At 43.0% G+C, this 24928-nt stretch overlaps 1 protein-coding gene across 1 annotated transcript in view; it reads left to right on the forward strand.

Annotated features, from left to right (window-relative positions):
• TMEM26 (transmembrane protein 26) overlaps nucleotides 1-24928 on the forward strand; it is a 49884-nt gene that overhangs the window by 15756 nt on the left and 9200 nt on the right. The window contains exons 2-5 of the mRNA XM_038743968.1: nucleotides 16061-16139; nucleotides 19388-19507; nucleotides 21821-22041; nucleotides 24180-24256. Coding sequence (XP_038599896.1) covers nucleotides 16061-16139; nucleotides 19388-19507; nucleotides 21821-22041; nucleotides 24180-24256 — 497 coding nt within the window. The remainder of the gene's footprint in view (nucleotides 1-16060; nucleotides 16140-19387; nucleotides 19508-21820; nucleotides 22042-24179; nucleotides 24257-24928) is intronic.

The following is a 24928-nucleotide window of genomic DNA, read 5'->3' on the forward strand; positions in this document are numbered from 1 at the left end:
GGTCAAATACTATTGAATGGTTTTAATAATAATAATAATAATAATAATGTTGGTATTTGTTAAGCATTTACTATGTGCCAAGCACTGTTCTAAGTGCTGGGGAGGATACAAGGTGATCAGGTTGTCCCACATGGGGCTCACAGTCTTCATTCACATTTTACAGATGAGGTAACTGAGGCACAGAGAAGTTGTGACGTGCCCAAGGTCACACAGCTGACAAGTGGCAGAGTCGGGATTAGGACCCACGATCTCTGACTCCCAAGCCCAGGCTCTTTCCACTAAGCCATGCTGCTTCTTCAGTTTACAGCAATTTTGGAATTGCCGTAAAAACTGCCCCTCTGAGTACTCCCTGACCCTGCCAAACATTCACTCCTTGAAATGCTTGGACCTTCCTGCTCTGACTTCCTCGTAAGGACAGTTGACTCAGCAGAAGTTTCCTCAGGATCACGGGGGAGCAACGTTTTGATAAGGTGACTGCTGAAAGTGATACCAATTTTCCAAAACCAGTTGGGAGGGTTGGAAAACAGGTTGATGCAACCTGAGAATGTTGGTCTTTTCCTGGAGAGGCTGGTACTTCAGACTGTAAGAAAGGAGATATGCAGCATCCTTCCACCTTTAACAATTTGAGATTGCAGAAGTGACAGCAACTATTTAGGCAGAAATCCTGTCTCACTCCCAGTCAGTCAAGTGCATTTTTTGAGTGCTTACTGTGTGCAGAGCACTGTACTGATTGCTTAGGAGAGTATAATCTAACAATATAACAGAATGCATTCCCTGCCCACTCCTACTTGAAGAAGACACCACTGACTGTAAAGTTCACCTATGGGTGGGTGGGGGGGAGGAGAGACAGAGAGAGAGAGAGAGAGAGAGAGTGTGTGTGTGTGTGTGTGTGTGTGTGTGTGTGTGTGAGAGAGAGAGAGAGAGAGAGAGAGAGAGAGAGAGAGAGAGAGAGAAAAGGCCAATGTGGGATCCACAATCCCAACCACAATTTGAACAAAAAAGATGGTCCCTTGTTGTGTTCTGTTTAAGATTTGCATGCTTGGCTCTGTTTCCTCTTTCATCTCCTTGTCTCCCATTCCATATGGAGCTTTGGCTTGGAGAGCCAATCCTTTCATGACAGCAGTGGGTCCCGTTAGTCTACCCTCCAAATTTGATTTCCCATTTTCAGCTGGAACTCAGCACTGTCTGGTTTGAACAGGGTGGGGTCCAGCAGGTGTTTCTAGCACTGTTGGTCAACGGTCCATTGCCCATTGTTGGGTAGTGATTGTCTCCATCTCTTGCCAAATTGTACTTTCCAAGCACTTAGTACAGTGCTCTGCACACAGTAAGCACTTCATAAATATGATTAAGTGAATGAATGAATGAATTGTCCAGTAGGTGTGAGGCCAAGACTTCCACAGTAAGCTCTTTGAAATCAGAGATCATGTGTGGAAAGCAGCATGGCCTCATTGATAGAGCAAGAGTTTTACATGTCTAAGACTGAGCTCCTCATTTTCCCTCTCAAACCCTGTCCTTTCTCTGACTGTCTGTCACTGTGGATGGCACTACCATCCTTCCCATCTCACAAGCCCGCAACCTTGGTGTCATCCTTGATTCCGCTGTCTCATTCACCCTACACATCTAATCCATCACCAAAACTTGCCAGTCTCACCTTCACAACATCACTAAGATCTGCCCTTTCCTCTCCGTCCAAACCGCTACCTTGTTGGTACAGTCTCTCATCCTATCCCGACTGGATTACTGCATCAGCCTCCTGTCTGATCTCCCAACCTCCTGTCTCTCCCGACTTCAGTCTATACTTCTCTCTGCTGCCCGGATTATCTTTCTACAAAAACACGCTAAGCATGTCATTCCCCCTTCTCAAAAATCTCCAGTGGTTGCTTATCAACCTTTGCATGAAGCAAAAACTCCTCCCTATTGGCTTCAAAGCTCTCCGTCACCTTGCCCCCTTCTACCTCACCTCCCTTCTCTCCTTCTCCAGCCCAGCCCGCACACGCTGCTCCTCTGCCGCTAACGTCCTCATTGTGTCTCATTCTCACTTGTCCCACTGTGGACCCCTGGCCCACATCCTACCCCTGGCCTGGAATGCCCTCCGTCCACATATCTGCCAAACTAGCTCTCTTCCTCCCTTCACAGCCCTAAACACTGTACTAAATGCTGGGTTGGATGCAGGCTTATTGTGTTGGACACAGTCCCTGCCCTATGTGGGGCTCACAACTTCAGTCCCCATTTTAGAAAAGGAACATGGCTTAGTGGAAAGAGCATTGGCTTGGGAGTCAGAGGTCATGGGTTACAATCCCAACTCCGCCACATATCAACTGTGTGACTTTGGGCAAGTCACTTAACTTCTCTGTGCCTTGGTTACCTCATCTGTAAAATGGGGATTGGGACTGTGAGCCCCGTGTGGGACTGGGACTGTGTCCAGCCTCTTTGCCTTGCATCTACCCTGGTGCTTAGAAGAGTGCTTGACACATAGTAAGCACTTAACAAATATTGTCATTATTATTTTACAGATGAGGTAACTGAGGCACGGAGAATGATGATGATGTGTATGGTATTTGTTAAGCATTTATTGTGTACCGGACACTGTTCTGAGTGCTGGGGTAGATACAGGATAATCGGGTTGGACATAGTCCCTGTCCCACATGAGGCTCACGGTCTTGAATCCCCATTTTACAGGTGAGGGAACTGAGGCACAGAGAAGAAAAGCGACTTGCCCAAGGAGCCGGGATTGGACCCCAGGACCTTCTGAGTCCCAGGCTTGTGATTCACAACTGCCCCACCTGCCTTCTCTCCCGCACAGTCCCTCCCCACATATCTGTCCTATTCCTCCACAGAGTTCTCAGATCATTTGACCTTCCCAGGATCATTAGGCCTTCCCAGACTGAGTCCCCTCCTTCCTCTCCCCCTCCTCCCCCTCCCCCACCTTACCTCCTTCCCCTCCCCACAGCACCTGTGTATATGTACATATATTTGTACATATTTATTACTCTATTTTACTTGTACACATACTATTTATTTTATTTTGTTAATTTGTTTTGTTGTCTGTCTCCCCCTTCTAGACTGTGAGCCCGTTGTTGGGTAGGGACCGTCTCTATAAGTTGCCGACTTGTACTTCCCAAACGCTTAGTACAGTGCTTTGCACACAGTAAGCGCTCAATAAATATGATTGAATGAATGAATGAATTTGACCTCATCCAATTATCTGAAGTTATCATGCCCCACTTAGTCTCCATACTCAAACAATTTTTCTCTGATGGCCAAATTCATGCCCTCAACACCACCCTTTCTACTGAAGTAAACTCACTCGCCCACCTGTCTCTTCACAGATCTTGTACCACTAACCCTCAGCCCTGGATTACCTCTGCAGCCTGCTTCCTCCGCTCCTGTGCTTGACTCTCTAATAATAATAATAATAATAATAATAATAATGGTATTTATTAAGCACTTACTGTGTGCAAAGCACTGTTCTAAGCGCTGGAGAGGTTACAAGGTGATCAGGTTGTCCCACGGGGGCTCACAGTCTTCATCCCCATTTTACAGATGAGGGAACTGAGGCCCAGAGAAGTTAAGTGACTTGCCCAAAGTCACACAGCTGACAATTGGTGGAAATCCATACTGATTCGCTTCAAACTCTAGACTTTCTTCAATACCTCCAGTCATCCAAGTCACTTAACTTCTCTGTGCCTCAGTTACCTAATCTGTAAAATGGGGATTAAGACTGTGAGCCCCACGTGGGACAACCTGATCACCTTCTATCCCCCCAGCGCTTAGAACAGTGCTTTGCACATAGTAAGTGCTTAACAAATGCCATTAATATTATTATTCTTATTATTATTATTACTGAGAGCTCACCTCCTCCAGGAGGCCTTTCCAGATGAGCCCCCCTTTTCCTCTGCTCCTCCTCTCCTCCCCATAACTCCTACTCCCTCCCTCTGTTCTACCCCCTTCCCTGCCCCAAAACACTTGTGTATATTTGCACGTATTTATTATTCTATTTATCTCATTAATATGTATATATCTATAATTCTATTTATCTATTTTGATGCTATTGATGCCTATCTAATTGTTTTGTTGTCTGACTCCCCCTTCTAGACTGTGAGCCTGTTGTTGGGTAGGGATTGTCTCTATCTGTTGCCAAATTGGAATTTCCAAGCACTTAGTACAGTGCTCTGCACACGGCAAGCACTCAATAAACACAAATGAATGAATGAATGAGCCTGGGAGTCTGGCACCCACTTGTCACCTGGGTGACCTCAGACAAGTCACTTCACTTCTCCAGGCCTCACTTCCCTCATCTGTCACATGGGGATTAAGACTGTGAGACCTATGTGGAGCAGGAACTGTGTGGAACCTGATTACCTTGAATCTATCTCAGCACTTAGTACAGGTCTTGGCAGATAGTAAGCACTTAACAAAAACCCAGTTATTATCATTATTACCTCCAACTCGTATTGTATTCTCTCAAGTGCTTAGTACAGTGCTCTGCAAACAGTAAACACTCAGTAAATACCATTGGTTGATAGATCAAGTTTGTTCCAGTGGTATTTACAAGTGCCAGTCAATCCAGTGTCTCTCCTCCTTGTACAGGACAAGTGTTTTCATGAAAATACTGAGCTAAATTTTCAGGTATTTTTATGGCATTTATTAAGCACTTATTATGTGCAAAGCACTGTTCTAAGCACTGGGGAGGTTACAAGGTGATCATGTTGTCCCATGGGGGGCTCACAGTCTTAATCCCCATTTTACAGATGAGGTAACTAAGGCACAGAGAAGTTAAGTGACTTGCCCAAAGTTACACAGCTGACAATTGGCGGAGCTGGGATTTGAACCCATAACCTCTGACTCCAAAGCCCGTGCTCTTTCCACTGAGCCATGCTGCAGTTCTAAATCCTAGCTTCTAGTTTTTGGTTTTCTTGTTTTTTTTTTGATGGTATTTGTTTGGCGCTTACTAGGTGCAGACACTGTACTAAGCCCTGGGGTAGATACAAGTTTGTCAAGTTGGATACAGTCCATGTCCCTCATGGCGCTCACAGTCTTAATCCCCAACTTCCCTCCTCCTCTAGATTGTAAAGTCATCCACTAGACTGTAAAGCTCATTTTGGGCAGGGAAAGTGTCTGCTAATTCTGCTGTGTTGTACTCTCCCAAGTGCTTAGTACAATGCTCTGCACACAATAAGCACTCAATAAATACCATTGATTGATTGGCTGATTTACAGATGAGCTAACAGGCACAGAGAAGTTAAGTGCCTTGCCCAAGAACACACAGCAGAAAAGTGGCAAAGCCAGGATTAGTACCAATGACCTTTGGACTCCCAGGCCCATGCTCTTTCCACTAATAATAATAAAAATAATAATAATTGTGGTATTTGTTAAGTGGTTACTATGTGCTAGGCACTGTACTAAGTGTTGGGGTGGATACAAGCAAATCAGGTTGGACAAAGTCCCTGTCCCACATGGGGCTCACAGTCTCAATCCCCATTTTACAGATGAGGTAACTGAGGCCTAGAGAAGTGAAATGACTTGCCCAAGGTCACACAGAAGACAAGTGGCAGAGATGGGATTAGAACTCATGACATTCTGACTCCCAGGCCGATGCTTTATCCATTATGTCATGCTGCTTCTCAGGCCACACTGTTTCAGTCCCACTCTCCTTTTTTCTTCTTACCAATCTGGAGATGCCCAAAAAGGATGCAAGGAGTAACACAGATCAATCAGTGGTATTTCATGGCTCAGTGGAGAAGCAGCATGGCTCAGTGGAAAAGAGCCCAGGCTTTGGAGTCAGAGATCATGGGTTCAAATCCCGGGTCCACCAATTGTCCGCTGTGTGACTTTGGGCAAGTCACTTAACTTCTCTGTGCCTCAGTTCCCTCATCTGTAAAATGAGGATGAAGACTGTGAGCCCCCAGTGGGACAACCTAATCACCTTGTAACCTCCCCAGCACTTAGAACAGTGCTTTGCTTAACATATGCCATCATTATTATTATTAAATAATATTATTATTAAATAATAATAATGATGGCATTTGTTAATTACTTACTATGTGCAAAGCACTGTTCTAAGCACTGGGAGCATTCATTCATTCAATCGTATTTATTGAGCACTTACTGTTTGCACAGCACTGTACGAAGAGCTTGGGAAGTACAAGTCGGCAACATATAGAGACGGTCCCTACCCAACAACATGCTCACAGTCTAGAAGGGGGAGACAAACAACAAAACAAAACTGTTCTAAGTGCTGGGCACTGTTCTGTTTATTGACGGGAAGCTTTCAGAGCGTGGCATCTGTGAGAGATCAGGCTTCAGGCCACACTAAAAGTCTACAGAGCTGAAGTGTCACAAACTTTCTCTGCTGCTGTGAGATCTGACCCACAGATCAGTGTGCCACATTAGCCTCACAGATGGACCACCCTCAATACCAACAGGCAAATCCGTTGGTCAATCATATTTATTGAGCACTTACTGTGTGCAGAGTGCTGTACTAAGCACTTGGGAGAGTACAACATAACAATAAACAGTCACATTCCCTGCCCAGACAAGATCACAAACAATGAAGTTGTGAAACCTGGTCAGTCTCTTTTGTTCACCTTAATGCAAGCATGCTGGGTGGAATACATGAAGAAAGTGAGTGACAGCAGACTACTCAACTCACTGCTGTGTGGAGAGATGAAATTCAAAATCAAGAACAAGGAAGACTGAGGAGATGTTTTAGGTTTTGGAAAAACAAAGAGACAATATTGCATCCCAGCTGTGAACTGGGAGTCAACTGCTGACATTAGACTTCCATGACATACTGCCATAGAAATAGGAATGGATCTTTTTGAGCCAAAGTTTCATAAAAATGAGAAAAAAAGAGGAAAAAGAGAAAACAGCACCAAGCACTGCAAACTTTAAAACATACCAACACTAGAAGGGATAGCCTTTTTTTACTCAAAGGTGTATACCACCACCAGCAGTATTTTAATATAAAGGAAAATGATATACACATATTTGTCATCTATCTGTGCATATATATGTATTCTTATATCGCTCATTCATCTTATATAGACACACACTCACCCCCCTTTCAGATGTCCAACACTGTAGTAAGAGAGTAGAACAGAAGAAAGATACTCCCCTGCACAAGGAACTTAAAATTTAATGGGAGTCACAGACACAATTTTTTTTACTAGTGGGAGCGGGAGGGGTAGGGAACAAAGATATATGACAAAGTAGTAAAAATAGTAGTAAATATGTATCAGGATGAGATAGCCGAATAAATTACTGTTCAGATAAAAGTTTAAATTAATATGCATACGTTCATGAGTGCTGAAAAGAAGAATCAAATGCGTAAGTGTTAAGGGTGTATGTTTGGCTGGGATGATCATGTTTTGTGAATCAAACAGGGAAAAGTTCCTAGAAGAGATGGGCTTTTTGATGGTGAAGGGGGCTTTCTTTAAAAATGGTATTTAAGTGCTTACTATGTGCCAGGCACTGTATTAAGCACTGGAGTAGATACAAAATAATTGGGTTGGACACATTCCCTGTCTTACATTGGGTAGGGACCATCTCTATATGTTGCCAACTTGTACTTTCCAAGTGCTTAGTACAGTGCTCTGCACACAGTAAGCGCTCAATAAATACAATTAAATAAATAGGATTTATAGACATAATCCCCATTTTGCAGATGAGATATATGAGGCACAGAGAAACTAAGTGATTTTCCATAGGTCACACAGCAGACAAGTAGCAGAGCTGGGATTAGAATACAGGTCCTCTGACTCCCAGACTCATGCTCTTTCTACTAGTCCATGCTGCTTCTCTTTTGGACTAAAAACTAAGTCTTTCAAGTTGTTTTTGTGCTTTCATTGTTTCATCTTTCCTTATGTACCTGTCAATCAAAACTGTGTTCAAAGCACTTTACTAAGCACTTGGGAAAGTGTAATGCAACCAGGTTGGTAGATATAACCCCTGCCTACAAGGAGATTATAGTCTGTAGTCTGTCATCGAAGTCCCCCACCCCTTTATTCTTAGACTGCACACTCCCTGTGGGCCAGGGATGTGTCTAATTCTCACCCATGCATTTTTCCAGGGCTTATTGCAGTGTTTTGCACACAGCAGACTCTTTATAAATACTTATTACTACTACCTCTTAGCTTTCATTTGTTTCTTCTTTCTCTGTCAAGAAGATTATTCTCTATGAAACTGCAACTCCCACTTGAATGAGTTAGCTTTTAGTACATCAAGGGTTTGTTCTCCCCATGTGCATCTTGTCTTCCACTCTGGAGGTCCCTCTGAAGTCAATTTGACAGGAGTATTAGGCCCCAAGTGTGTAACTTTTTGGTATTAAAGAAAACCACAGGGTATTCCCTTTTTAATTAGTTTTTTTTAGCAAGGCTTTGAAAGAGGGATAAAAATAGATAATTTAAAGGGCAGACTCTTAAAAGTCACAAAATACCAGAATAAGCATAGCTTTTAGTTACTTCAAAATTCTCATACTTCCTTTTAATGTGGACCACCTACCACATTATCTTTACCTATTCAGTTTGTTATGATATTTATTAAGCACTTACTATGAGCCAAGTTTTTGATAGGCACTGGGGTAGATACATATATAACAGAGCAATCAATAATATTGAGTGCTTACTGTGTGAAGAACACTGTACTAATTCTTTGAGAGACTACACTACGAAAGTGTTGGTAGACATGTTCCCTGCCCACAGGGAGTTTACAATCCCATCCCACTTGGGGCTCACAGTCTGAGCGGGCTGTGGTGGCTGGGTAGATAGATTAAAAACTATGGTAAAAAAAAGACTGCAAACAAGAAGAAGAACAGAGTCAACAGTAATAACTGTAGTTATTTGTTAAGCACTTATTACGTGCCAAGCACTGTGCTACATCCTGGAGTAGACACAGGAGAATCAGATTAGACATAATTCCTGTCAGTACTGGACTCACTCTATAAGGGAGAGGGAAAACCCATACTTCATTCCTTTTTTAGAGATGAGGAAATGGAGGCACAGAGAAAAGTGAAGTGACTTGCCCAAGATCAACAGCAGGACAGTAGCAAAGTCAGAATTAGAACCCTTCTCTCCTTTTACAGCCCAGTCCGCACATTCTGCTCCTCTGCTGCTATTCTCCTCACTGGGCCTCATTCTCCCCTGTCCCGCCATCGACACCTGGCCCCCATCCTGCCTCTGGCCTGGAATGCCCTCCCTCCTCACATCTGCCAAACCAGCTCTCTTCCCCCCTTCAAAGCCCTACTGAGAGCTCACCTCCTCCAGGGGGCCTTCCCAGACTGATCCCCCCCTTTTCCTCTGCTCCTCCTCCCCCCCATCGCCCCTACTCCCTCCCTCTGCTCTACCCCTTCCCTGCCCCAGTGCATGTATATTTGTACATATTTATTACTCTATTTTATTAATGATGTGCCTAGATCTATAATTCTATTATCTATTTTGATGCTATAGATGCCTGTCTACTTGTTTTGTTTTGATGTCTGTCTCCCCCTTCTAGACTGTGAGCCCATTTCTGTGTAGGGATTGTCTCTGTTGCCATATTGTACTTTCCAAGTGCTTAGTACAGTGTTCTGCACACAGTAAGTGCTCAATAAATACGATTGAATGAATGAATGAACCCAGTTCTCCTGACTCCCAGGCCTGTTCTCCTTCCAGTAGGCCACAGTGCTTCTCAAACCAAGACACCAGTATCCAAGTAATAATAATGATGGCACTTGTTAAGTGCTTACTAAGTGTCATTCCCTGTACTAAGCACTGGGGTGGATACAGACACATCGAGTCGGACACAGTAGGTGTCCCACATGGGACTCAAAGTCTCAAACCCAATTGTACAGATGAAGTAACTGAGGCCCAGAGAAGTGAAGTGACTTATCCAAGGTCACACAGCTGACAAGTGGTGGAGTTGGGTTTAGAATCCATGACCTTCTGACTCCCAAGCTCCTGCTCCATCGACTATGCCATGCTGCTTCTCTACTATGCCATATGAGCAGTTCCTGGAGAGTGGAGTCCCTAGCCTCTTCACTGCCCCAGGAAAATAATTGTTCATTATGTTCCTGCAGCTTCTAGACTTCTAACACAGTCAGGGTTTGACTGGATATCCAAAATTTCAGACCAACCAGTATCTGTCAGGAAACTTAATAATGGTACTTGTTAAGTGCTTAATATGTGCATTTACTAAGCAGTGTGGCTTAGTGGAAAGAGCACGGGCTTGGGAGTCAGAGGTCATGGGTTCAAATCCCAGCTCTGCCACATGTCCGCTGTGTGACCTTGGGCAAATCACTTAACTTCTCTGTGCCTCAGTTACCTCATCTGTAAAATGGGGATTAAGACTGTGAGCCCCCCGTGGAACAACCTGATCACTTTGTATCCTCCCCAGCGCTTAGAACAGTGCTTTGCACATAGTAAGTGCTTAATAAATGCCATCATTATTATTATTATGTGCCAAACACTCTTTTAAGCACTAGGGTAAATACAAGTATATCAGGTTGGACACAGTCCCTGTCCCGCATGGGGCTCAGTCAATCCCCATTTTACAACTGAGATAACTGAAGCTCATAGAAGTTAAGTGAGTTGCTCAAGGTCACATAGCAGACATGTGCAGAGTCAGAATTAGAACCCAGGTCCTTCCCTAGTAAAGGTGAAGCAGAAGAGTTGTGTGTAGAGAGACAGCTGGGGGACGTTTGGGGTGGGGAGGGAAGAGAACCCCACATGGAAGAAGGGTTTTCTGCTTCTCTCTTGCCATAATAACCTGGGTCAGCCTGCCTCCACCACACGTCTCTCAAATGGACTGCTACTGTCCCCTAATAGTAATGATAATTAAAATAATGGTATTTGTTAAGCATTTACTGTGCATCAAGCTCTGTTCTAATCACTGGAGTAGATGTAAGCTAATTAGGTTGGACACAGTCCCTGTCCAACATGGAGCTCCCACTCTTAATCCCCATTTTACACATGAGGTAACTGAGGCACAGAGAAGTGAAGTCACTTGACCAAGGTCACACAGCAGACAAGTGGCAGAGCAGGGATTAGAACCCAGGTCCTTCTGACTCCCAGGACCATGCTCTATCCACTAGACCATGCTTCTCCCCTGCTTCTAGACTGTGAGCCTATTGTTGGGTACGGACCATCTCTATATGTTGCCATGTACTTCCCAAGCGCTTAGTACAGTACTCTGCACACAGTAAGTGCTCAAGAAATATGATTGAATGAATGAATGCTTCCCCTACAATTTGTCTATAGAATCTCCCAATCTGATCACCTTCACATAGGGCCTTAATATTGGGGTTGGTGGGGCATTCCATAGGCCATCTGGTCCAAGGATGGAAGGCTTGGCATGATTGTCCTTAAAGAGATACAATAATGATAACAATAATAATAATAATAATAATAATGGCATCTATTAAGCGCTTACTATGTTCTTACTGTTCTACGTGCTGGGGAGGTTACAAGGTGATCAGGTTGTCCCACGGGGGGCTCACAATCTTAATCCCCATTTTACAGATGAGGTAACAGGCACAGAGAAGTTAAGTGACTTGCCCAAAGTCACACAACTGACAATTGGTGGGGCTGGAATTTGAACCCATGACCTCTGACTCCAAAGCCCGTGCTCTTTCCACTGAGCCATGCTGCTTCTCTAGAGGTACACCTCTACTTGAGAAAGAGTGCAGTGTCACGTGGCCAATACTCCAGCCGGCTCATACTCCCCGATACCTCTGTCTCCATCCAGTTCATGTCTGACCAAGACTGGTGTCCAGTGGGACATACCATTGCCAGCCAGGGTTTCGACATTGTGTTAAGTGCTTCTATTTTTTCCCCCTCTTCCCCATCTTCTTCCATTTACGGTGCTGAGTTGCTGATTAGATTGCAACATTCTTGCCCTGCTTGTGGATCAGTGTCGGCCTTGCATTGGTTGTCTGAAGAGTCCATAGGAGACTGTTGACAGGGTGTGTAGGGCTGTTCTATCGTAGAGTATAAGAAGTTCAGAAGAGAAGCAAAGCGGTTTCACACGAACATGTGTGTACAAACCCTCCCCACCCATATGTACACACAATTCATTACTCTGTGGTGCAGAAACAGGATGTAGGGGAGGGTGAGCCATCTTAGCTTCTCATAGCGAGTTCATTTCAGGTCACAAAAGTTCTTCAAAATGCAGAAGCAGCCTGGGGTGGCTTTCGAACACTGTGTACCAACCCCAGCATGGACTAGTGGATAGAGCACGGGCTTAGAAGTCAGAAGGACCTTGATACTAATCCTGGTTCTGCCACTTGTCTGCGGTGTGACCTTAGGCACTTCTCATAACTTCTCAGTGCCTGAATTACCTTATCTATAAAATGGGCATTAAAACCGTGAGGCCCATGTGGGAAAACTCCATCCTACCTGATTGCTTGGTATTTACCCCAGTGCTTAGTACAGTGCCTGGCGCAAAATAAGCCCTTAACAAGTACCATTTCAAAACAACAAAAAAACCTTGTGGTGAGTCAGACTTGAACAGTTAGTGAGAGTAAACTGCTATTAGCTTGTCCACACCACCAGGAAAACCAGGGAATGACATATTAACCCTGCCTTAAGACAGTTAGAAATGATTTTTTTTTCTTACAAGCCACTTCTTTCAAAATGATTCCAGAGTGCCCTGCAACCTGTCCAGAGAGAAGAACTTTAAAGTCCTCTCCCTCTTGGAAGGTGATCAGTCTGAAGTATAGTTTCCTGGGTATTACTAAATGAAGTCAGAAAGCAGTAAAATCAACAGTTGAAATGTCCAAATAAAGACCCATATATTCCAACTGCCCCTTACACCTAAAATGTACTTCTGACAGACAGTGAAAGAATAACTTTTTTCCCCCTTTTGATATCTGATTAAAGGAGATCTTCATCCATGAATAATTTCACCACCAATCACTAATGATCATCCTACCCTGTCATTTGGCTCTTAGTGTATCAAAAATGAAGTGTTAATTTTCAACCCTGGTATGGAGTCCAGGGTTGAAACAGAAAAGTCACCAGTTGAAAAAGGCACAGAAAAATTTAAAAGTGCTAGATGGTCAAACAAGTGCTAATCTATCCAAACAGTTCTTTGTTAGGTTAAGGACCTATTCCTTCCCCAAATTGTGATTAAATTCATTTATTTAATGTCCGTCCATTATGTAATGTTTATTTAATGTTCATGTCCATCACCCCCGCCAGCTCTTCCGTACACTCAACTCCCTTCTCAGGCCCCCGGTTCCTCCCCCTCCTCCTTCCCTCACCCCCAACGATCTGGCCTCCTACTTCATTAACAAAATTAAATCCATCAGGTCCGACCTCCCCAAAGTCTCTTCCCCCCTTTCTCCATCCCCCCGGCTCTCAACACTCTCTGCTACTCTCCCATCCTTCCCAGCCGTGTCCTCAGAGGAGCTCTCCTCCCTCCTCTCAAGTGCTACTCCGGCCACCTGTGCTTCTGACCCCATTCCCTCTCATCTCATGAAATCTCTCGCTCCATCCCTTCTCCCCTCCTTAACTTCCATCTTCAACCGCTCACTCTCCACTGGTTCCTTCCCCTCTGCCTTCAAACATGCCCATGTCTCTCCCATCCTAAAAAAAAACCCTCTCTTGACCCCACCTCACCTTCTAGTTATCGTCCCATATCCCTCCTACCATTCCTTTCCAAACTCCTTGAACGAGTTGTCTACACTCGCTGCCTAGAATTCCTCAACAACAACTCTCTCCTCGACCCCCTCCAGTCTGGCTTCCGTCCCCTACATTCCACAGAAACTGCCCTCTCAAAGGTCACCAATGACCTCCTGCTTGCCAAATCCAACGGCTCCTACTCTGTCCTAATCCTCCTCGACCTCTCAGATGCCTTTGACACTGTGGACCACCCCCTTCTTCTCAACACGCTATCTGACCTTGGCTTCACAGACTCCGTCCTCTCCTGGTTCTCCTCTTACCTCTCCGGTCGTTCTTTCTCAGTCTCTTTTGCAGGCTCCTCCTCCCCCTCCCATCCTCTTACAGTGGGGGTTCCCCAAGGTTCAGTGCTTGGTCCCCTTCTGTTCTCGATCTACACACACTCCCTTGGTGACCTCATTCGCTCCCATGGCTTCAACTATCATCTCTACGCTGATGACACCCAGATCTACATCTCTGCCCCTGCTCTCTCCCCCTCTCTCCAGGCTCGCATCTCCTCCTGCCTTCAGGACATCTCCATTTGGATGTCTGCCCGCCACCTAAAGCTCAACATGTCAAAGACTGAGCTCCTTGTCTTCCCTCCCAAACCTTGCCCTCTCCCTGACTTTCCCATCTCTGTTGACGACACTACCATCCTTCTCATCTCACAAGCCCGCAACCTTGGTGTCATCCTCGACTCCGCTCTCTCGTTCACCCCTCACATCCAAGCCGTGACCAAAACCTGCCGGTCTCAGCTCCACAACATTGCCAAGATCCGCCCTTTCCTCTCCATTCCAACCGCTACCCTGCTCATTCAAGCTCTCATCCTATCCCATCTGGACTACTGCATCAGCCTTCTCTCTGATCTCCCATCCTCGTGTCTCTCTCCACTTCAATCCATAGTTCATGCTGCTGCCCGGATTATCTTTGTCCAGAAACGCTCTGGGCATATCACTCCCCTCCTCAAAAATCTCCAGTGGCTACCAATCAATCCTGGGCTTCAAGGCTCTCCATCACCTCGCCCCCTCCTACCTCACCTCCTTTCTCTCCTTCTACAGCCCAGTCCGCACCCTCCGCTCCTGCACCGCTGATCTCCTCACCGTACCTCGCTCTCGCCTGTCCCGCCATCGACCCCGGCCCACGTCATCCCCCGGGCCTGGAATGCCCTCCCTCTGCCCATCCGCCAAGCTAGCTCTCTTCCTCCCTTCAAGGCCCTACTGAGAGCTCACGTCCTCCAGGAGGCCTTCCCAGACTGAGCCCCTTCCTTCCTCTCCCCCTCGTCCCCCTCTCCATCCCCCCATCTTACCTCCTTCCCTTCCCCACAGCACCTGTATATATGTATATATGTTTGTACATATTTTTTACTCTATTTATTTTATTTGTACATATCTATTCTATTTATTTTATTTTGTTAGTATGTTTGGTTTTGTTCTCTGTCTCCCCCTTTTAGACTGTGAGCCCACTGTTGGGTAGGGACTGTCTCTATATGTTGCCAATTTGTACTTCCCAAGCGCTTAGTACAGTGCTCTGCACAGAGTAAGCGCTCAATAAATACGATTGATGATGATAATGATGATTTATACAGATATTTATCTTAAAGAATTCTTCAGTATGGGAACATATTTCTTAGGTTTCTTTAGGATGTTTCTAACCTTAACATGCTCTGCAGTTTTTACAAACACATTTCTGTATCTGAGGGGGTGACTGAAATGCTCTGAAAAACTTGAATTACACTGAAAAAAGTGGAATGAGAAAAATAGTACTTAGAGAAATTTAGGTCTGCTTTTCTCTGTTTAAGAATTTAAAGGAAGTTTCAGATATAAAACTACTGAATAATGTATATGAAAATGCATGTTAAGAATATCAATGATTTGAACAGAATTTTAAAATCCTCTTCAGCCATTTGTTGTTTGTTTATATTTCCTTTTTTTCCATCTTAGACAATGCAAACAAGACTACTTAACAACACTTTCATTTTATTAAATTTTATTTTTGAATTTTCATGGACCAACAGTATGTTGTTTAAGCTCAAAATATTTCAGGTCAAAGTGTAAATAAATAACCAAGTATGATATTATTGAAATGTTTCCAAAAATAAAAGTGGGAAAGCATTGCAATTAATGTGTTTAGGTTTTATAAAGCATTCTAGAAACAAAATCTAAGTTTTGTGCCTAAAACTAGTTGGCAATATCCCATTAAACCATATTAAAATTAACAGCTATTAATTACATTAGATATTCAGTGAGAATGCCAGCTGCTAATGTCTTTTGCAGTTACTTTGTTTTTCTATCATCCATATGGCAGAAATCACATAACACTTTTTTCCCACTGAATAAAAACAACTCACATAGGAAGGTTTTGGTTCAAAATGGTTATGTGCTGCTTTTTATGTTACTGTAAACTGAATTGCTTTCTTTTCTTCCCAGGTTTTCACCAGCTATATTTTTATATCTGATTAGCATTGTCCCATCGTTATGGCTCCTTGAACTACATCATGAGACACAGGTATTTCCTTTAGGAAATTATAAATGGAGGTGGAATTGTTAACAGTAAAACCTCCCAGATCTAATGGGGTGTTTGCTTTTTGAATTATGATAGTCTCACTGGAAATACATGGAAATATGAGTATCCTTAGTAATGGTGTGTTGGGTGTTCCATTCATTTCAGATCTTTCAGGTGTTGTATTGATGAAAATATTTGGTTATTAACATTCCTGAGACCTTCAGTACTCCAAAGGAGAGGGGACAGATATCTGGCTTCAGCCTCACCTTTTTCAAACAGCATTTTCTCTGAAAGAACTTTCAGATTCTGTAAGATTTGGTAAGGTGCATTTACAGTCTTCCTGTTTTGCCAAATCTTTCATTAATTCGTTCATTCAATCGTATTCATTGAGCACTTACTGTGTGCAGAGCACTGTACTAAATGCTTGGGAGAGTACAACCATGAACAGATACATTCCCTGCCCACAATGAGCTTCGGAATGACTACATTCAATCATATTTATTGAGTGCTTACTGTTTGCAGAGCACTGTACTAAGCGCTTGGGAAGTACAAGTTGGCAACATATAGAGACAGTCCCTACCCAACAACTGGCTCACAGTCTAGAAGGGGGAGACAGACAACAAAATAAAACATGTGGACAGGTGTCAAGTCATCAGAATAAACAGAAGTAAAGCTAGATGCATATCACAAAAACTACACAAAGACTACACAAAAACATACCCAGGTGAAGAAAGCTCAGAAGACTTTTGTAATCATTAACTCTACTGTGTGAAACAAATCCATCAGTGGTATTTATTGAGCACCTACTGTGTACAGAGCACTGAACTAAGTGCTTGGGAGACTATAGTACATCAGAGTTGGTTGGTAAACATATCTCCTGCCCTCAAGGGGCTTACAGTTTAGAGGGATCTCTGGTGGATTTCCCAGAATAATAAAAAGTGTGGTATTTATTAAGTGCTTACAAAATACCTAGCTCTGTACTAAATACAGAAGTAGTAACAAGATAATCACTCAATTGATTTTACTGAGCATTTACAGAGCACTGTACTATGCAGTTGGGAGAGTACAATATCATGGAGTTGGTAGACAAGTTCCATGCCCACAGATCCCACATGGGACCCACAGTCTAAATAGGAGGGAGATCAGGTATCAAATCCACATTTGCAGATAAGGAAACCGATGCAAAGAAAAGTGAAGTGCCTTGTCCAAGGTCACACAGCAGACAAGTGGTAGAGCTGGAATTAGAACTGACAGCCTCTGACTCCCAGGCCCATGCTCTTTCTGCTACTAGGCCATGCTGCTTCCCTATATTAAAAAAGGCTGCTTTTATTATATAGCCATTTTCTGTATCCTAGTAATTTAAAAAAAAAATGCTCAGAATTCAATTGGACTTCCAGAAAAAGACAAAGGGGTGAAATAATCTGACCCCATTGAATTCCAAGGGGAGAAAATGTGCTCTTTAGCATTGTAACATCATTTGTTACAAGAATTATGATACCTGATCCAAGATAGATTTTACGTTTTTGGGCCCTGAATTCCAGGCAACCTTGCACCTTCTTCCTTGTCTTCCTCTTTCCCTTCCTCCACCACCACTGTGGCCTAAGTTGTGAAAATTGTTAGACCTACTGTGAGGAGATTCCTTTCCTGACACAGTACTATGGGGCATGGACTAGATCCAGTCTTCCACGAAGTCTCCAATCAAATCAGACTGTGGACCAAATGTATGAATCTTTTATAAAACTGCTCTACCACCTACCACCTTTTCCATTCCACTGCAACCTTCTAGGCTGTAAGTTCATTGTGGGCAGGGAATGTGTTTGCCAACTCTACTGCACTGATAACTGTGGTATTTGTTGAGCAGTTACCTTGTGCCAGGCACTGTGATAGGTGCTGGGGTACATGAAAAATCTGGTTGGACTCCATGTCTGTCCCACATAGGACTCACAGTCTTAGTACTCATTTTACAGATGAGGTAACTAAGGCACAGAGAAGTGAAGTGAGTAGCCCAAGGTCACACAGCAAAGTGGCAGAGCCAGAATCCAGGACTTTCTGACTCCTAGGCCTGGTCTCTGTCCACTAGGCCATCCAATTCTTGTATTGTTCTCTCCCAAACGCTTAGTACCGTGCTTTGCACATGTAAGCACTTGATAAATACCATTTATTTATGCCATGTTGCAGAGTACTCTGCAGGGCAAAAAAATAAGGTAGGTGCTGAAATTCTGATGTTAGGATCCAAGACAGTTTCCCAAGAACTTTAGTACAAACTGAAAAACAATGAAGCAAGAATGAATGGGTTAAGTGATATGAATCAGTTAGGTCTGCCAGAAAGGTAGCCTTGTCAAAGTCTCTTAGGCTCCTCCAGTTATCTTATGTTTTTGAAAAGAATGAAATGAAATATTAGATGTTTATGGTTTGTTCACGGTACAGATTTTAAAAATCACATCAGGTTTTCCATTTCTAATTTACGGTCTGCCACACGGCCTGCTATAAGGAAAAGTCAGAGCGTAAGCTTGCTGCTAACCAGTACAGTTCTTAGCTGTACCAAAACTACCAGGCAAAGAGGATTTGTTTACTTAGTTCCAGGACTCAGTTTTTTAAATCTTCATTACCTTTGTTTGGAGTCTTACGTGCTCCAAAAAGAGTGCAAACAGATGTCTTTTTGCTCCAAAGGGGATATCGTATGTACCTATCTTTCCTAATTATTCCTGACATTCCTCTCAATCCCTTTATACTATGTATTACCTTGGAGGATAAAAATAAATAGCCTCCTGACAGCCTTTCTTTTTCAATCCTCATAGGATGATGAATGGAAGCATTCAGAATAATTAAGAAAAATGGACTTTCTGCAACATTGGAAGATAATTTTTGTAAATAATTCCTCCCTAAATTCATGCAGAGAAGGAGGTAGTCATTCAGATTGTATTGGGGTTTGGGAATTTTTGAGAGAGGGTTAGGGTGGCAGAAGAGCGTGCCTCTGTAAATTACTGGCATCAGAACAATACCTATCTGTAATACATCAAGACTGCCAACTGTTTCCCCCCCCAAAAAAAGTCTATTGAATCAATTTTTTAATTGGCAAAAAATAATCAAATTAAATTTAGGAATTAAGAGAATGTAGGAAGGATAAATGTAATGCAAAAGCTCTCCCTTTGCAGGGAAGAAACACTGATTGCAAAAATAAAACTGCCTCCAAAAGGGCTCAAGTAACACTTTGGGTCAGTCCGATATGTTTCTTTGTTTGTTTTTTTTAGGATTGTACCAGTCTGTCTGACTTTTCCAGAATATTCTCCCAGAATGTCAGTGTCGAAGAAGACTTAAATCAAACCCAAGTGGGAGATAAACACCAAAGGGCAGATCAACTCATTGAAACGGTGAGTCCCTTGTCCCTAGCTGGTTAAAAGTAATAATATGGTTTATTAACCACTTATTGTACTTAGAACACTGTACTAAGTGTTGGGAGAGAATACACAGGTGTGGAAATTCGACCCAGTAGCTGTCCCTGTCCCTCAGGGAGTTAGACCAAGCAGTGATTAAAATCAAGGAAACATCACAAGACATACTGTCAACTATTTTGATTTTTTTTAAAGTTGATCCTGCACAGGTAGTCCTCATTTAAGAGGCAGTGTATAGAGTCTAATTGAGATGTAAATAGAGACCAACTTTCTCAGAGGAACAGTGTTATAAATGGGGGATGTGATCAAAATAGATCATTGATTCAGAAACCAAAATCTCCCAGAACTATTTAGCGAATTTAAATGTACTCAAAGAATGACCCAATATTACTTGAGCGAATAAAGTTCTATAATAGGGAAGCCAACTTTGACATCATCCTGAGTAAAATGGACAGCTTGGTGATTAGATTGTTTTCCTCTTTTAAAATTTTCTCCATTTCCTCCAGGCTCTCTGTACCCTCCCGCTCGTCACCAACCACATCCCCAGAGTTAATGCCACAAAGGAGACTAGTGTTGTGAAGATGAAGCAAAGTGAAAATTAAAGATCGATCATATTTATTGAGCACTTATGGTGGAGAGTTCAACAGAGGTGGTAGACACATTTCCTGGCTACAGCGAGCTAACAATCTAGAAGCAGAAACAGATATTAATATAAATAATGTACTTCAGTGTTATGGATGTGATACTGTAAAAGTATCATTCATCATAACTCAAAACATCCTAAGTAGTGGAGGCTAGTGTTGTAAAGATGAAACAGAATGAAAATGTAGAAACATTAAAAATCTCGAGGCAGCTAGTATAGATGACTCATTCTAGGAGTTTGGAAAGGAAGGGTAGGAGGGAGATAGGGCAAAACTAGAAGGGGCAGTGGGGTAAGAGAGGGTTTTTTTAGGATGGGAGAGACATGGGCATGTTTGAAGGCATGGGACTCACAGTGGGACTCACAGTCTCAATCCCCATTTTACAGATGAGGTAATTGAGGCCCAGAGAAGTGAAGTGACTTGCCTAAGGTCATACAGCAGACAAGTGGCAGAGCCAGGATTAGAAGCCATGACCTTCTGATTCCCAGGCCTGTGCTCTGTCCACCCCGCCATGCTGCCATATGCTATTGGAGACTTGTAAAAGGAGTAGATCACCAACTCACTGCACCATAAAATGCAGAAATGCCATAATTAGAATGTTAACATTCAGATTGTAAGTCTAAAGAAATCAGAAATATTTAGAGGTAATGTTTCCATGGCAACCAAAACACTACTCCTTTGAATCTGAATTCTTTGCTGCATGACCGTGGTACACTGGTCATCGGAAAACACTCTGCAGTAAATGTTTGCATAGATGATTGTGAAATTGCAGGGTGGGTTTTGTTTTTTTTTTTAAACTAGTATTTGTCAAGGGCTTACTATGTGTCAGGCACTGTACTAAGTGCTGGGCTAGAAACAAGTTACTTAGGTTGGACACAATTCATGTGCCACATGGGACTTAGTCACTTTACAGATGAGGTAACTGAGGTACAGAGAGGTTAAATGACTTGCCTGAGGTCACAGCAGACCTGTTGCAAAGTCAGGATTAGAACCCAGGTTCTTTGACCCCCAGAATATGCTCTTCACCCTAAACCACACTGCTTCTTACCTAAAAAAGTCGTTTTTTATATCAAGTAGGACGAGGCTCACCAATGAATTTGTAGTTGAAATTACTAGTTACAAAATAGGAAAAGAGGAGAAATTAGTAATCATAATTAACGTGTTGGCTCCTGCAACATCTTCTGAGCTAAATTGGTATTCTTCTGGAATTTCGGTCAGTAACTCAGTCATATTTATTAAGCGCTTATTGTGTGCAGAGCACTGTACTAAGTGCTTGGGAGAGTACAACAATAAACAGACCCACTCCCTACCCACAATGAGCTCACAGTCTAGAGGTGAAGATAGTGGAGTTCTATTTAAGCAATTAGTTTTCAGAATTTGAGCTATGAATGAGGTTAAAAGCTAATTATAATAACGATGATGGTATTTGTTAGTGCTTACTATGTTCCAGGTACTGGATACATGCAAATTGAGTTGGGCACAGTCCCTGTCCCATGTGGGACTCAAAATCTCAATCACCATTTTACAGATGAGGTAACTGAGGCCCAGAGAAGTAAAGTGATTGAAAGCATTAGTACATATGTTCAATGAAACAAGTTCCTTCCAAAAAACACAACTAATAAAAGTTCTTTGTCTATGGGGGCGGGGACAGGCTAAGGTGTTTGTTAGCAATTTATCGGCCGTTTGCGAGACAGTTTGGACCCTAGGTCTCCACCAGACCTTTCTGCTGCTGCTAATCATCGGAAGATGGCTGCTGCCAATTGGGGGAGGAATCACCCGAGACCAACTGTCCCAGCTTCTCCTCATGTTTGTGGGAACTGCCGCAGATATACTCGAATTCACCAGTGAGACCCTGGAAGAAGAAACCGTGAGGTAGGCCTGGGTCCTCTTCTTCCCAGACACCTACTTACTGTTTTGAAGTTGCACGCTGGGGGTGAATGTGGACCCAAATTTGCAACCCTTGATTCTAGAAGCCACTCACTGCTCAGAGATGCACTAGGCAATAGGTTTTGTTTTGCGACATTGTATTTTTAGTCACATTTGCTCAGGGTGCCGAATAGGCTTTTCCGAATAGGTATCTGTAAATTAAAATTTATTAAGTTGGTGCTGTGTGTTTTTTGCCACAAGCAAATAAACCCAGGATTCACAGTCATATCCATTTATGGAACCATTTTCTCGCCATTGGGATTTGTCTCTGAGCTTGGATTCCTGCACTTTAAGCTTGGGTTATTTTGCACAGTGTTATTGAAATGAAATTGCAATGAGACTGATTTTTAATGTTGCAATTTATTTTATGCTGTGCCTTTCGAACAATCAAACATAAAATGGAACATTATATTGGAACTTATTGAGCAAATTTGATACTATCTCATTTACCATCTCATAACATTACCTGTGCAAGCAGACTCATTTTTCCCATAAATACTTATTTTCCCACAGCTTATTCAATTGATATTCTATTCTTCAAATGACCCGAAACACCAAAACAGAGGTGATTCATCTTCTTCAGCATTTGTTTGTAGATTTATAGGTGATGAGAGAGATGTAGTGGAGGCCTCTTTTTACATAGACCACCCTTTCCTCCCCAGGAATTCATTCACTCATTCAATTGTATTTATTGAGCACTTACTGTGTGCAGAGCACTGTACTAAGCACTTGGGAAGTACAAGTCAGCAACACATAGAGACAGTCCCTATACAACAACGGGCTCACAGTCTAGAAGGGGGAGACAGACAACAAAACAAAACAAGTAGAATCTGAAGCCTTGCAAATCCACTTGATTGATACAATTTTGGGCTGCTTTTTTCATGTTACTCGTTAAGTGCTTACTACATGCCAGGGACTGTACTAAGCACTGGGGTAGATATAGACTATTAGATTGGACACAGTTCCTGTCCCACATGAGGCTCACAGCTGTAATCCCCACTTTACAGATGAGGTAGCTGAGGCACAGAGAAGTTAAGTGATTTGCCAAAGGTCACACAGCAGACAAGTGGCAGAGCTTAAGATTAGAACCCAGGTCCTTCTGACTTCCCGGACCACTCTCTATCCACTAGGTCATGCTGCCTTGCCTCAATTCTTATCCCGCTCTCCTCTTCCTAACCCCTTGAACTTACTGTCTTGCAGAATTAAGGGGTGTATAGAGTCACAATCAATGATATTTATTGAGCATTTACTGGGTGCAGAGCACTGTATTAAGCACTTGAAACCAGAGTTCCCCTAAACTCAGCTGTCAATCAGTTGGGCTCTAACCAATTAGAAAGCACAGCTAAGGCACAATCTCTGGCATATCTACATGTCTCTGCATCTACCCTCTCTACATGATCGCAGCCTAAATATTTTTTCAGCCTCTGTGCTGAACTGCAACTCAAATATACTAATATCAAGTGTCCCTAATGTTGGCTGGCCAATGAATCCAATGTCAATAGTGCTATAGAAAACATGGTCCTGGGAATCAGAGGACCTGGGTTCAAATTCCAGGCTCCTCTACTTGCCTGCTGTTTGACTTTGGGCAAGTCACTTAGCTTCTCTGTGCTTCAGTTCCCTCATTTGTAAAAACAGGGATTAAATCCTACTCCTCCTACCTGAACTGTGAGCCCCATGAGGGAAAGGGACTGTGTCCAAACTGATAACCTCATAAATACCCCAATGCTTGGCACATAGTAAGGGTTTAACAAACACCGTTATTATTATTGTTATTGTCATTTCATGAAGATTATTATTATTATTTCATGAAAAATTTCACTCCACCTTTAGTCTTGCCCTACATGGGCCCAGCTGAAAGGTAAAACACACCAAACCTGTTTTAACCGGCCCAGAGGGAAATCTGCAGCACCCCTCTTCCAGATCCACAGCACTCCTCTTCCAGATGGAAAGAGTTCCTCTGGGTGCTGTGCTGTATGTCCCTAGAGCCTGGAGGTTTCAGTGGCCTCCAGAAGGACAGGGACCCCTTTTCTGACAGTGTTTCACCCCGTTCCACTAAATGGACTAAACATTGTATTTTGTCCCAGGAATAACCCAAGGCTGGTTTATGCCATACTTACCATCTGGACCTGGAGCATGCTGCAATTTCCTCTCGATCTGGCAGGTCAGTATCCAGCCCTTTGGTCAAGCCAGGGACAATCTGTGGAGCTGTTCTGGGGACTTGGGTTTACCCTTCTTCAGCTGGTCTAAGAATCCCAAGATCAGGACTAACTACAAGTCCTGGAATCCTTGGGACCTATGGTGGCATGGGTTAGGAAAAAGGAAAGTGTTATGGTAGTAGTAGTAGTGGTGCTAGTAATAGTAGTAGTAGTGGTGGTATATAGTGAGTGACTTTTTGGTGCAGTGCATTTTACTAGGCACTTTGAAGTATAGAAAGAAAAAGTGATATATTCCTCTCCCACAAGTTGCTTACACTCTAACATACAAATATTTAAATTAGAATGGACAAAAGAATTGAACAATGACCTCTTGGTATATTTTCTTTAGGGGCTCAACTCAATCATTGGTATTTATTGGTAATAATAATAATGGCATTTGTTAAGTGCTTACTATGGGCAAATCACTGTTCTAAGCACTTGAGGGGGATACAAGGTGATCAGGTTGTCCCACATGGGGCTCACAGTCTTAATCCCCATTTTACAGATGAGGTAACTGAGGCACAGAGAAGTTGTGACTTGCCCAAAGTCACAAAGCTGACAAGTGGTGGAGGCAGGATTAGAACCCATGACCTCTGACTCCCAAGCCTGTGCTCTTTCCACTGAGCCAAGCTGCTTCT

The sequence above is a fragment of the Tachyglossus aculeatus genome, chromosome 3, assembly GCF_015852505.1.
Source record: "Tachyglossus aculeatus isolate mTacAcu1 chromosome 3, mTacAcu1.pri, whole genome shotgun sequence".
Lineage (NCBI taxonomy): Eukaryota > Metazoa > Chordata > Mammalia > Monotremata > Tachyglossidae > Tachyglossus > Tachyglossus aculeatus.